The following is a 12,696-nucleotide window of genomic DNA, read 5'->3' as shown; positions in this document are numbered from 1 at the left end:
GGGAGCTCCAAGGTGGCCCATCCGCTGCCTGCCCTGGCTCTGCTGGTCGCGGCTGCGGCTGCAGGGCTTTGTGTGGAGCTGCCCTTGCAGGATTAGATTTAACCAAGAAGTGACGGTGCCACCGAGCTCTGGGAGTAAAGACTGTTGGCTTAGTGCAGCGTGTTCTCTAATGCAGTTTTGTGCCACGTGCTGCAGTGTGGTGAATCTCAGAGCACACAGAAGCGAAGACAGCTGATAGCTCAGTTTGTGCAGCTGGAGCAAAATGGCTGTGTGCGCTTCGGAGCAGCCGCTGCGCTGGGAGAGCCTTCTTCAGGTCCTGAAATATTAATGATTGTGGCTTAATATAGTAGAAAGCAAAATACAGTGCTTCAAACAAAGGGGGGAAAAACCCTTGACTTACAGTCTGTTGACCTTGCAGTACCCACCGCATCCATCTATTCCCTGTGAAGGGAGTGAGCAGAGGAAGGATCCTCAAACCTGTGCCATTTTTTCTACCTTTCCAGTAACACACTGCAGTCAGTGCAGAGCTTGCCACTGTGAGCAGCACCATCTCAGAGTGCTCTAATTCTGGGGAAATGCAAAATGTAGCTCTTCATTTAGTAACTTCTGTGAACAGTCATGCTCACATTAAAATAACGTTAGAGTTCATGTGTTTTTCTTTGAAACCCTTGAATAACAGATGGGAGCAGTGTGCTCTCCACTCGGACTCTTATTTCCCACTCCTCTGTGTTTCTGTGCTGGCTGTGCTGCTGGCTGAGGCAGAAGAGCAGAACCAGGACTGAGATCTCAGCTCAGAACCAGCTGCTGTTCAGCTGGCTGCAGGAGGACTTGTAGCAATGGCACAGCTCTTTCACCACATACCGCGAATCATAGCAAAGAGAGGAAAGTTAATTTCCCTTTTTTTTTTTTCCCTTTTCCTGATCCATTCACTTCCCAATCAGGGGCCGTGGCTGTGCCCAGCTGACAGGCTGTGCCCAGGGGTTGTGCCATGCTGGGGGCACGCTGCTGTGCTGTGTGCAGGCTGGCCTGGCCCTGCCGCTCCTCCTGCCAGCACTGCGGTTTCTGATTCTCCTCGAAACCCCAAGGCCATTTGGAGCAGGGCCAGAAAGCACCTTGCGAGTTGAACCTTATCTAATTGTGCAATGTATGTAAACTCCGGAAGCGTAAATCTTAGTCGCTTGAGTCAGTGTGTTTTTATAAGATTCTCTGGTCCAGTGGCAGCCAAAGCGAGCAAAAGCGGGCTGGTCTCCCAGCGCTTCTGCAGATGGCGCACGGCACGTTGTAAAGTTAGGGCTCGTTAGGGAGATTCCAGAAATGGCTTTGGTTAATGAGGGAAACAACTTGCTGGTTTATAAATGTGTTACTAAACCCCTCCCATTTCCCAATATGGGCAGCTTTATTAAAGAAAGAGGGAAAGGAGGGCAGCTGATGGAAGGTGAGCAGGCGAAGGAGCCCAGGCTGGGCAGGGCTGGATGGGAGCTGCGCACTGCATTGGGCAGGGAGACGGGACTGTGGCAGTAGGGCAGTGATAAATGGTGCTGTATGAGGGGGACTTGGTGTGAGGGGAGTGATCAATGGCCTGACATGAGTGGGAGTAGTGCAGCAAATGCCAGGAACTACCTTTCCTTTTCACGTGTTTGTCTGCTTACGTGTTTTCTCTGTTGTCCATAGTGCTGAAAGCAGGGTGGTGGTTGGCTTTTATCTCGAGCCAAGGGAGAAATTTCTGAGATGGCATACGTGTTAGCCACCGTTAAAATGTGTTATTAATGATACTAATGAGTTTTTTCCAAGTGATGTAAAAGTACCCATCCGTGTAAGCATTGCACTTACAAAGATGATGTCATGGAAAGCTTGCCAAGCCGCACATGGGACCTCATGCCAGTGGTGCAGTCACTGATGAGTCCTGGCTTCAGGGAGGGGAGAGCGCTGCTGATTTCCTCTGCTGGGGAGCGGGAGCCAAATTAATTCCGCCTTTCCAGGAGGGAGATGAGCCATTTCCGGGCATGTCAGGCACATGGCCTCGCTGCCAATCGCAGTGGGTTCCTGTCCCATTCCCTCTTAAAAATTGGCAGGGTCTGGCTGTCAGCTGCCATTCCTTAAGCGGTCATAGAATGAAGCAATTGCACCCTTTTGTTGCGTGCTCTGGTGTATGTGAATGCAGGTGGATGTGGGTTAAGCAGCGTGCAGCTCCACTGTAAGCACAAAGAGGCAGCTGATTTTCTGGCAGTGTCAACACAAGTCCATAATTTTTTTTGCCGTCTCCAAGCCAGCTTTTAAAATGGCTCTTGTTGGAATTAGAAATTGGTATCTCCTGACATAGGAGTACTCATTAAGAGTATGATGATTGTTAATTCTTCACCTGGGGCTAAGAGGACATCATTAGATCTTTTTGAAATGTCTCCTGCCTTGATTTTGAATAAGTAAGGCAGAGATTTATGATCACAGCCTGGGCAAGTAACACTCTCCCTTCCTATCCCTCTCTCTAGCTTGCAAAATCGGATACTACAAGGCGCTCTCAACAGATGTTGCATGTGCCAAATGCCCGCCTCACAGCTACTCCATCTGGGAAGGCTCTACCTCCTGCACCTGTGATCGGGGCTTCTTCCGAGCAGAAAATGATGCTGCATCCATGCCCTGCACTCGTAAGTTGGTATTTAAACACTCTTCCCTTTTCATCACCTGTTTCTTCTGTCTTTCTTCAAATCTGTATGGGTGACACATTGCTTGGAGAGCTGTGTCTGAGAAGTCCTGCTTCTGATAGCAGTGTTCATTAGCTCTTGCAGCCCTTTACAGAGGCGGTTTGCGTTTTGGATCACACTTCTGGGAGAGAAAAAACTAGTTTCCAGTCCTGAATTCCTAGCAGTGACATGGTTGCACTGACCCTTGAGAGATTACAGTCTAAATAAATGAGTAGCTGCAAGAGGAGTGACTTGCAAGCTTCAGTAATGGAATTGGGTCTAATTACAGGTCTAATTTCCAATCTGAGGACGTGTCTAGTACATGGCATCACCTTTCATATTTAAATTATTGCTGTTTTGAGAAATTGTGATGACTTTTTTCGTAATTGTATGATATGGAGTAAATATATAACATTTATAATTTCATTAAATATCTAACTTGCACAAACTATTGCTGATGGCCCTGAGGAATATAGGAGCGTTCCTCCAAAAGGGATGGTAATAAGAAATTTTAAACCACAATGAAAAAAAAAACCAACCAAAAGTATGGTTTATTTTATCCTTTGTATATAAATACATCCTTTGTATATAAATACATCATGCACAGCAAATGGAATTATGCTTCAGTTCCACCAGAACATTTTCAGCATGAGAAACAAAAGACGTAGCACGCTGAGCACACCCGCTGAGTTACTGGAACAGCTCCTTGTCCTGTGTGTTGGTTAATGGGTTAGGCAGCCAAAGACCTGAGACTCTAGACATGCCCTGGTGTTAAATCGTGATCATCTAGTGCTTTGGTTTTCGTTTCTGTAGGAGCAGAGCAGTTTGAAACAATAAGTGAAAGGGCTGGATTTTACTGGGGGATATCCATGTGTGACTTTCTCTGAAAGCAATTGAAAACGCTTCCAGATTTTTGGAGTTCAACTGTATATTTATGTAGTGTGTGTGTCTGTGAGAGAAGGCTGAGATATTTCTTTTGTAACATTTTAATATATTCCAAATTCATTTTAGAGAGATGACTCACATTTGTTTCAATCTTAATTTCTCCCTTACAAGGCAGAAACAAAGTATGTCCATAACTCAGCAGCACTCATCCCTTTCCCACACCCTGTGATTCCAGCTCTTCCTCAGTGATCTCCTTCCTTTCAGCTGGGAGTTTTGCTGGGTGGTGGTTAAGCAGGTCTGGATATAGTCAGGAGCAGCTGCTTTAGCTTAGTAGGAAAGCAGAGGTCCCTGTATCCCTTGCCAAATGCTGACTGGTGATAGAAGTCTAGCTGTGACGTGAAACCTCGCTGAAGTCGGGTGGGATCATGCTTTTTGTGACACTGTTTACACTAGAAGATTTCCAACTTGACCGTTTTGATAGGGAAAATGTCTCTAGCAATAGTAAAACTATTGTTCAGAAGATACACTCTGAATAGCATTATACCAGCAAAAAATTCTCATAGAGCTCTGGTTGTAGCAGCTGATATACTGACCAAATAGAAATCAAATTAGGAATCAGCTAATCAGTTGAATTTAAATAAACATGTGTGGGACTGAAGTATGAGGAGAGAGCAAAATAATTCCAGATGGGGGAATTGTGAGCAAATGATATGTATGTTTGCTTACATTGCAAAATGTACTCCTGCAAGCTTAGCCCTTTTTTGTCAAGTCTTGGACTTGATTCTGGCACCCTTCCCCCTCCTGGTATTTGGAGGTCAGTCAAAGTTGAGGTCCCCAGTCTTCATCTTCTACACTGAAAATACGGAGAGTGCAAAAGAGAGGGCAAGGGCCACGGTGCTGACCAATCTTCATCTCTGCAGCACTCTCAGAGGATGTGATGAGCAGAGAGGCAAGCCAACAGCACAATCCCACAACCGCCTGGCCCTGGGAAGCAGGCCTGTCTCTGGACATCCCATTTCATAGCCCTGAATTTTCACCGGTAGCTTAAGAGCTGCTTTTTCTGTTATCCAACATGAAGGAAGACTCAGAAGTTATTTTGGAGCTGGCTGGTGGGGCTGCTTTGCTCACTCATACCTTCCCTTCATTGCTGGAGCGTGGCTGTTGTGGTGGCACCTGTGCAGGCCCTGGGTGCAGCCCCATGGGGCCTTGCGCAAGAAAGGGGTCGGGAGGCTCCTGGAGGGCCATCCTTTGCCACACCAAGTTGCCTTATTCCTACGTGTTTGAGGCAAGTGCCAGGAGCCATTGGAAGGGCCTGTGCTGAGGGAAGGCCCTCCGGAAGAAACTCACAGTTTGTCTGCCTCTCCTGACAAGACGTGGAGACAGAAGGGAGCATAAACATCAAAAGTTCTTTCAGACAGATTCAGACTCTAATCAGTTCTTACCAGTTGGTTAAACCAGGTGACAAACCCAATTCCCTTGTGCTGACAGCCATAATAATCAGGCACCTTCTTTGTTCATTATGCTCTCTTTAACCCTGGTATTCTCATTCGGCCCTGCATTTAGTAATCACTCAGTGTGACGGCACACTAATGAAGAAATAAAACACAGTATCAGAGATCCATTCTTCTAGCAAAAAGATAGACTGTGCTCCACTGGCTTGTAAAATCAGCTTTCTGTTCACTTGGAGAACTATTAGACCAGGTGAATAAAAGTAACATTAGGTAATTTGGAGAGAACACCTGGAATGGACAGAGGATTGATCCTTTCTTTGTTATTTCTAAACAGTTTTAAGATGAAGAACTTCAGGCTTCTTAGGATGTGTTTTTGTAAAGCTTTGACCCTTGGCTATTGATTTCCTTTGCTAATAGGCTGGCTGGCCTCGTCGCTTATCTTGCCTTCAAGGTTGGGGGAGGAGGGCTGTTATGACTTTCCATTAGGCTGACTGTGCCAGTGGATGACAGGGAATTGGTGAATTCCCTTTCCTTTCCTTTCTCACATCTCCCATGGTGAGTGCTAAGCAGCTTCTCCTTCCTGATGTGCTGGTCAGAGGAGGTGCTTTGGAGTTTTTTGGTTCCAGAACACCACTATGTGATATTTCTGTCCATTGTTGAGTTGTAAAAACTGTGCTTAACCTTCAGTTCAGCCAGGCATCCAATCTAAACAAATAGCTTGGGCTCTGTGTTTAGCATTCTGCTGTGTTTAGCTTTGCTGAAGTGAGTGGTTATGCTTGCCCTAAGTCTCCTACAAGAAAGGGTAGAATGTGGCTGGACTTGAGTGTAGGAGACAGTGGGCTGTGTCGGAAAGCCAGGCATAGACACCCTGACTTGCACATACTTAACTGATGCTTCTTTTCCCTCACGCTTGCCTCATGGGAATAATAATCATTGTGTCTGTCACCACCAAGCTGCAGAGCCGCCCTGGATCTGCCTTGTTGACCTGTGCTGGGAATTTAGACTTTGAATTCTGAAGCACAGTGGACTTGTCAGCTGTGTGCTTGGGCGTGGAGGTGGTATGATTGACCTCAGGTTCACTTGAGCACAAACTGTGGCAAACACAGACATTCTCTCTTTTGGAAGCATTGCAAAAGTTGCATTAGGGCAAATATTCAAACCTTCCTTATATTTTGGTAGTTGCTGAAGGGGTGGGCCTTTCATAAGGTTAGCAGTCTAATGGGGAATAAACTGCCTTACCAGCACACAAATCCTGCAAATCCTTAAGGCTGATTAACAGTCAATCTCAATCACGATCCTCATTCTGGAGTTTCCTTCTCTGTAAGGATGTGGCAGGGAGACCCTCTGAATTGCAGCCTGATGCAGGCAGGTGCACTTCCCACCCAGACTAATGGGCGTTGGTCCCACGTCTCCACTGTTAATGAGTCAGGTTCTCAAACTGCTTCTTAACAAACAATGCTCACATTATGAGCAAATATGGGACGGTTTTGTATTGTTTATATTGTCTGTTCGATTCCGATTATTAATGATTTCTAATTGGGAGCCCTCTACAAAATAGAGATGACCAGGCTGTCCAGCTTGAAATTTGTCTCAGTAAGTGACCCTGAAAAATTTAGTCTGTTGTTCCACCCAAACAGTGACTGGTTGATTGGTATTTTGGCGTGCCCTGAAATATTTCTGAAACAGTTGCATTTAAGACAGTTTATACCAGAGAAGCTTAGAGATAATGAGGGTAAATTCGGTGAGATGCAAGAGAAAAGTGCCTGCTTTAAAAGGGCTTTCTCCAGTTCAGGTTATCAAGAAATCGAAGAACCTGACTTGAAACAGCAAACGTCACTTAGTTGTCTTTACATTCGCCTCTTCTAATTGAATTTAGCGCACTGCTGTATTTCCTCCAGAAAGTATATTGTTTTTAAATTACCATTTCAGTGCTATTACTCAAGGCCCCGGCTTCTAATGCTTTCTGACAGTTATCAGCATAATGAACCATAATGAAATGATGAGCAATCTACAGTGGAAACTCGATGTGGATTCCACTAGAGCTGTGTGGCTGTTGTTAAAATCTGAATGCACATTAAAATAACACTGTCCTTATTTGTTTCCAAGGTCGGGGTTTTAAAAAAGGTCAGGAGGGTCTCAACACTTTGATTTCATAAATGTTAGTCTAATGTGAGCCCTTAGCTCAGTCTTCTGTGGCACAGAATTTATCTAAGAGAGAAATATTTGACCTTCATTTTCAAAAAAAGAGCGAATTTACCTACCTAATAACTGTGCTTGTGAAGGAGTAATTACACAGGAGCTGATTATTTGAGCATGTTTATTATGGTTGCTTAGACTTCTAAATAAACAAATGTGCTCTTTTTCCAACAGCTTAACTTGTGCCTCTTCTAAATTTCCAGACACACACTGATTATCACTGTTCTGGCTTTTACATAGAAGGATAAGAAAGTGGGATACAACGCATGGTCCTATGGTGGCTGGTACGCTGTAGGTAGCTGTGTACTGACTGTGCCGTGCTTTCTCCCCAGGACGCTTGTTTTGGCACTGAGTCAGTCTAAGCCGTGACATGGAAGCCCACCCTCTGTAATGTGAAGTATCTGCCAAAGCAGCCTCTGATCTTCTGATACAAAATGCATGGCATAATAATTCCTCTGCACCTTTCTATATATTCTCACGTTTATTGAATTATTTTGTTCTTAAAACATCATAAAAAATCGTTCATTATGTAAACTATGTCAGAATGTCTTGTCAGGTACAGGATGGCAGCTGCAGCATCAGAGCAGTGGGTAGACAGCATGGAGACAATGATTGTTCTTCTCCAGGTGCACTGGGGAAATAGTTCCTCAGTTGCTGCCAGAGGGGAAGGGCTTGTGGCTGACAGGGATCCCAAAGGAAAAGGCTCTCTTCCTTCGTCTGTGGAGGCAGACTGAGGGAATCAAGCAAACACTGCATAAGGAGGAGTGGTTATGGCTTTAAGAGAGGAGACGGGAGTAATTTGATGTGTGTTTATAATCAGTAGACTTAAATTCATCATTCCTTTAAATACAGCAACTGTTTATTAGCTGTCTTGTGATTTTCTCTCTCCAGAGCCTTAAATTAACTGAGATGTTTATTCAATTAAGTGGGGGCTTTGATTTGGTTAGTTAGGACCCAGTTCTGTAGAGTCGGTGGAGTAAATTAGAGGACTACCAGAGTAAGAAATCCAGCAGTTGGGCCAATGACAAAATGACATATTTCTCTGGTTAGATTTCTTCCCTGTCAAACTGTCAGACAACCTTCTGGTATTCGCAGTGGAGTTTTTCTTTTTATCTTGAAAGAATGAGTGGACACATGAGATGTTGTCTGCATCACAGCATACTAGAGAAGATGCGATAATGTGTCAGAGTACGCAGTGCTGCAGGGCGTTCATATAAGGCAGTTTTTGGAAGAGGAGCCCTGAGCCCACAGAACGGCACCTGCAAGCATCAGCTTTCCCACACTCTGCCAGTAGTAACTGGACCTCTTTGCTTAACTCCCTTCTGGAGAGAAGAGGAAATATCCATTGCATTGTTCTCTATGGTAAGGAAACAAAGCCTATTGTGAAGCTGGTAACCAGGGTTCTTTGGCAGCTAAGTAGGAAATCGTACATGCCAGTAAAAGGGGCATTTTATCACTGGCACCGGTCCAGAATCCCTAGCTTGGCAGAACTCCCACTAAAGTCAAAGGAGTCTTGCCCGAGTAAATAAATTAAGAATTGTTTACCAAATCAGTTGCCTTATTAAAACCCCATTGTAATGCTAAACATGCACGGAAAGGAGAAGAGAGAGGGAAAGGAGCAGATGACTGATATTTCAAGTGGCTGCTGTGTCTTGCGGACTGTTGACTTTGGTCTCACCAGTTGTAAGAACACCTGATGTATAATGATAAATGATCGGGAACAGCTGGGCAGACAAGAAGTGAGGGTTGTCCTAAACGTTGGTGCTTGTATAAACTGGCCACAGCAACAGGAGACCTATCCACAACTGCTGAAAGAAGCAATTAGTGGTCACAACGTATACAACTGTCAGAGGAAAGTGTGTGCTTTATTTCTGAGCCCAAACTTACGCAGCCCGGGAGTTTACTCTGCATTATAACTTGTCTTTCAGATGGGTAAAGATCAACAACAAAGACTTATCTGAAGGGCTTCACAGCTCACGCGCTGAAGCTTTATTGACAGCTCCACAGTTGTCCATGTTTAATGAGGCCTGATGAAATGGAAAAAGGAGGCCAAGGTGCTTTTTCTCAAAGCTGTGCCTGGCACCGCTTTGCCAGATGTTTTAGTGAGGCAACTTAAAGAGTTTAAAGACATCGATTGTTTAGTAATTGCTTTCTTTGCATCCACTCTGAAAATAGTAAGCTCTTTATTTCACACTCAGCCTTGCCTACAGGGAGACAAATTTTCAGATCATGATTGAGTTATGATATTGATTAGAATCATTAAAGGCTATCTGTACAGTAACGGCGTCGGGAGGTCACATGGAGAGCAGCAGCGGTCACGTTGGTTGACAGGAGAGCTGAAAGCCCTCGCCCAGCCGTGGTGCCCGAGTACCTGAGCTAACCCTTCAGAGGCACTTGATGTACTTCAAGTGTCATTTCATTGCTCTCTGTATACGTATTCCCAAGTTCTTCGGAGCTGTTCATTGTATGGATCTTTTCTTCTTTACACCTCTGTATTTGTCCCCTTTATTCTTGCTGTGCTGTACACAAAAGCTGCCTCTCAGATCTCGTACAGCAGAAGACATGCTAAACTTCTCACTGCTTCCGATGCCACATTTCCAGTTAGGCTTTTCTGCCATTAGCCAGTTGGAAGCTTACTTCCCGTGCCTGCTGTTCCTGTAATTCATCAAAGACTTAACTTTTAACAGCTTGTCTGTAGTATAGCCAAGGCCAAGCTGCTGATTGAAATCAGCCCGTTCATAGTAGGCTGCTTTTACGGTACAGTGAATTGTAGCAGTCTGCTCTATTGCATGAATCTTGTTTGTTATATAGCAAATTAGCTCAAGGTTTCTGAATGTCCCAACTTCCCTTTGAAATCATTGGAGATGAAGAGGGTCAGCATCTCTGTGAAGCAGGCTCATGAAGAGGATGCTTTTGTCAGCCTTGGTCTGAAGCCATTGAAGCTTACTCCCCTGTCTGACTGATTAACAAACACGTCATTGGCACTCTGCTGCATTTAGCAGTATGTTCATAGGGTTTTCTCTGTTTGAGGGTGAAGTGAGAAAGCTTCCAACTGTAGCAGGCTATCGTCTTATTTTATTGTTTGTTAGAATAATTTTTAAACCTTATCAAGCTAAGGTCTGCTTTTTCTGCCTCAAAATGCAGTGATATTTTCCTCAAGGAGAGTATGGGAATGGTTAAAGAAGATTAAAGTCTTTTCTACATGCTTGAGGTTTTCTGATGTCTGGTGGGAATTGCCAATGAAGCTTCCTTCCGATTTCACACTGTCAGGCAAACGCAGACTGAATGCAGGGTGACAACCCACTTGAAAATAATTATCCATTGCCCTGGCTGCAGAGGCATCCGTTACCCGATAGAGAAATGTGCTTTTACACACATGCACACACAGACTAAATTATTTTTTTAATCATTTTCTCCTTCCAGGGCTAAAAAACCTCATCCTGCTCATTACCATCCGCATACATATCTTTTGAAAGCATCTTCCTTTTTTAAAAGGGTTACATTTTAAATGCGCTGATCTGGTGACTGACAGGATGCTCATAATGAAGGCTTGCCTTCTTCAGGGTATATATTTGAAATATCTCCATTAGCACTTCCGTGGAGAGTGTGGGTTTAAGCTTGTGTTTTTAATAGGTGTTCTCCCACATGTATATCTTTCAATGTAATAAATATTAACCATACCATAGGTTAATAGTACATAGATGTGGTTACAGTCCAAGCACTGATAATATCAGTGTAGCCCTTACTGAGTAGCATCGCTGCCAAAACGATCCACTGCCACCCTCAGTGACTGAGGATGAAGTAGTACGAAGAAAGGGACTCCTGGCACAGAGCCTCAGGCAGGGACAGCTGGGACAGTTGTGCCTGGCTAGGGAGAACTTCGTTCTCAGTGCAGTCAGAGTGGGTCTCTCGAAGTCCTAAGTTTACTTTCAAGGCAGTAAGTGTCAGAACCCTGTGCTGAGGTGCTTTTTGGTTTGTTTTGTGGTGTTTTTCTATTTCTACCTGACACAGTAGCTTATCGTGGTTACTCAGGACCATTTGAATTAGCCAGACCGAAGCCCACTGCTTTCATCTTCAATGCTTTGTTTATGAGGCATCTGAGAATAGGAACAACAAACTTTCATTCACCTATAGCTTTAGTGAGCAAAGGCTGTCAGCACTGCAGCTGTCACAGGGGATGAAACCTCTGCAAGCTGCTCTGAAAGCCTGCCCAGCATTTGGGACTACTGTTGTTGGCAGTGGGGCTTCTGTCTTTAGTCAGCCTGGGGCAGTGGGGAGCATGTCTGGTCATACTGTGGGACAGCAGAGTCTCTCAGGAGCTGTTTCGCCTGAAATCATTTATTTCTCTTCTCCTTTCACAGCCCTTTAATCCACGCCTTCTAACCATACACTGTTGCTGAACTAAATTAACTGGTTTAGTGAAGACAGTATTCTCTATGTCAAACAAGTCTGTCTTGTCTGGATGTAGAAAACTGTAATTGAATTTACTGCATACACCCACAGAGGCTTTCAGAGAAACACCATGCTGGGCAGATCAGTAATAAAAAAGGAAGATGTAAAACCAGTGATATTAAAACCTTTGTCATAGCCATTTGAATGGAGTTCCCCAGCACAGCGCACCTGCGGTTCTGCCCTCAGATCATAGGGCAGCTGTTTCTGTGGGCTTGGCTGCAGCCGGCAGGGCAGTGGCTGTGTGCCTGGCAGGCTGTGCCTATCTGTCTGGGGGCTCGCAGCAGCAGCAGTCCCAGCACAGGTCTGAAGTGCGTGCACTCTGTTGGGCAGGAGGCTCTGTGCTTCGGCCTCGTGGCTCGGCGGGGCTCACTGTGTGTGGTACCTTCCTTCTGTGGGCGAGGTTGATCCCTGAGGGCATCTGTTCCGAAGTCTGAACACGATTCTCGTGCAAATAATCAGTTCACAGAAATGGCCTGTGCTGCATGGGTGCTCCCTCAGCACCGCAGAGCGGAGCGGGGCTCCTGGCTGGGCCTCCCCGGGCTCATCGCACCACCCGGGCCCTGATGTGAGTCAGGGAAGCTCCTGCGGCCTGCCCAGGGAGACCTGTCATCCACAGAGATGGCACAGATAAGGTGGCACGGGGAAGTGTCTTGTGATCTGGCAGGAAGCAGGGAGCTGGTCGGGTGATGATTCCTATCTTTGTCAGGGATTTCAACAGCCTTGTATGAGCCTTGCAGGGGCTTGCAGGAGGCCTCTGGCTGGGAACGGGACCCGAGCGCCTTGTAGGAATGGAGGGAGGGAAATAGTGGCGGATGAAAAATGCAGCCTGAGATTGTAGTAAGGGTGCTAAAATGCACCAACCCTTTTAGTACAAATCAGTGCTTGTGCTGTTAACTCCTTAAAAACTGTACTCTTCCTGAATACTCGTTTGACAGGGGGTACAGTATTGCCAGCCAGTCAGATCTGTTTGTCCGTCAGTAAAGAGGCAGACAAATAGATGCAAGGCCTATAGCTTATTGCAGCAAGAGAAAGCC

At 45.3% G+C, this 12,696-nt stretch overlaps 1 protein-coding gene across 5 annotated transcripts in view; it reads left to right on the top strand.

Annotated features, from left to right (window-relative positions):
- EPHA4 (EPH receptor A4) overlaps positions 1-12,696 on the top strand; it is a 248,618-nt gene that overhangs the window by 188,075 nt on the left and 47,847 nt on the right. For all 5 annotated transcript variants that reach the window (XM_040705461.2, XM_040705462.2, XM_040705463.1 and 2 more), the window contains one exon: positions 2,487-2,642. In XM_040705461.2, the coding sequence (XP_040561395.1) occupies positions 2,487-2,642 (156 nt within the window). The remainder of the gene's footprint in view (positions 1-2,486; positions 2,643-12,696) is intronic.

Source organism: Gallus gallus, chromosome 9 (assembly GCF_016699485.2).
Source record: "Gallus gallus isolate bGalGal1 chromosome 9, bGalGal1.mat.broiler.GRCg7b, whole genome shotgun sequence".
Classification (NCBI taxonomy): domain Eukaryota; kingdom Metazoa; phylum Chordata; class Aves; order Galliformes; family Phasianidae; genus Gallus; species Gallus gallus.
This window is presented reverse-complemented; position numbering and strand designations above follow the sequence as displayed.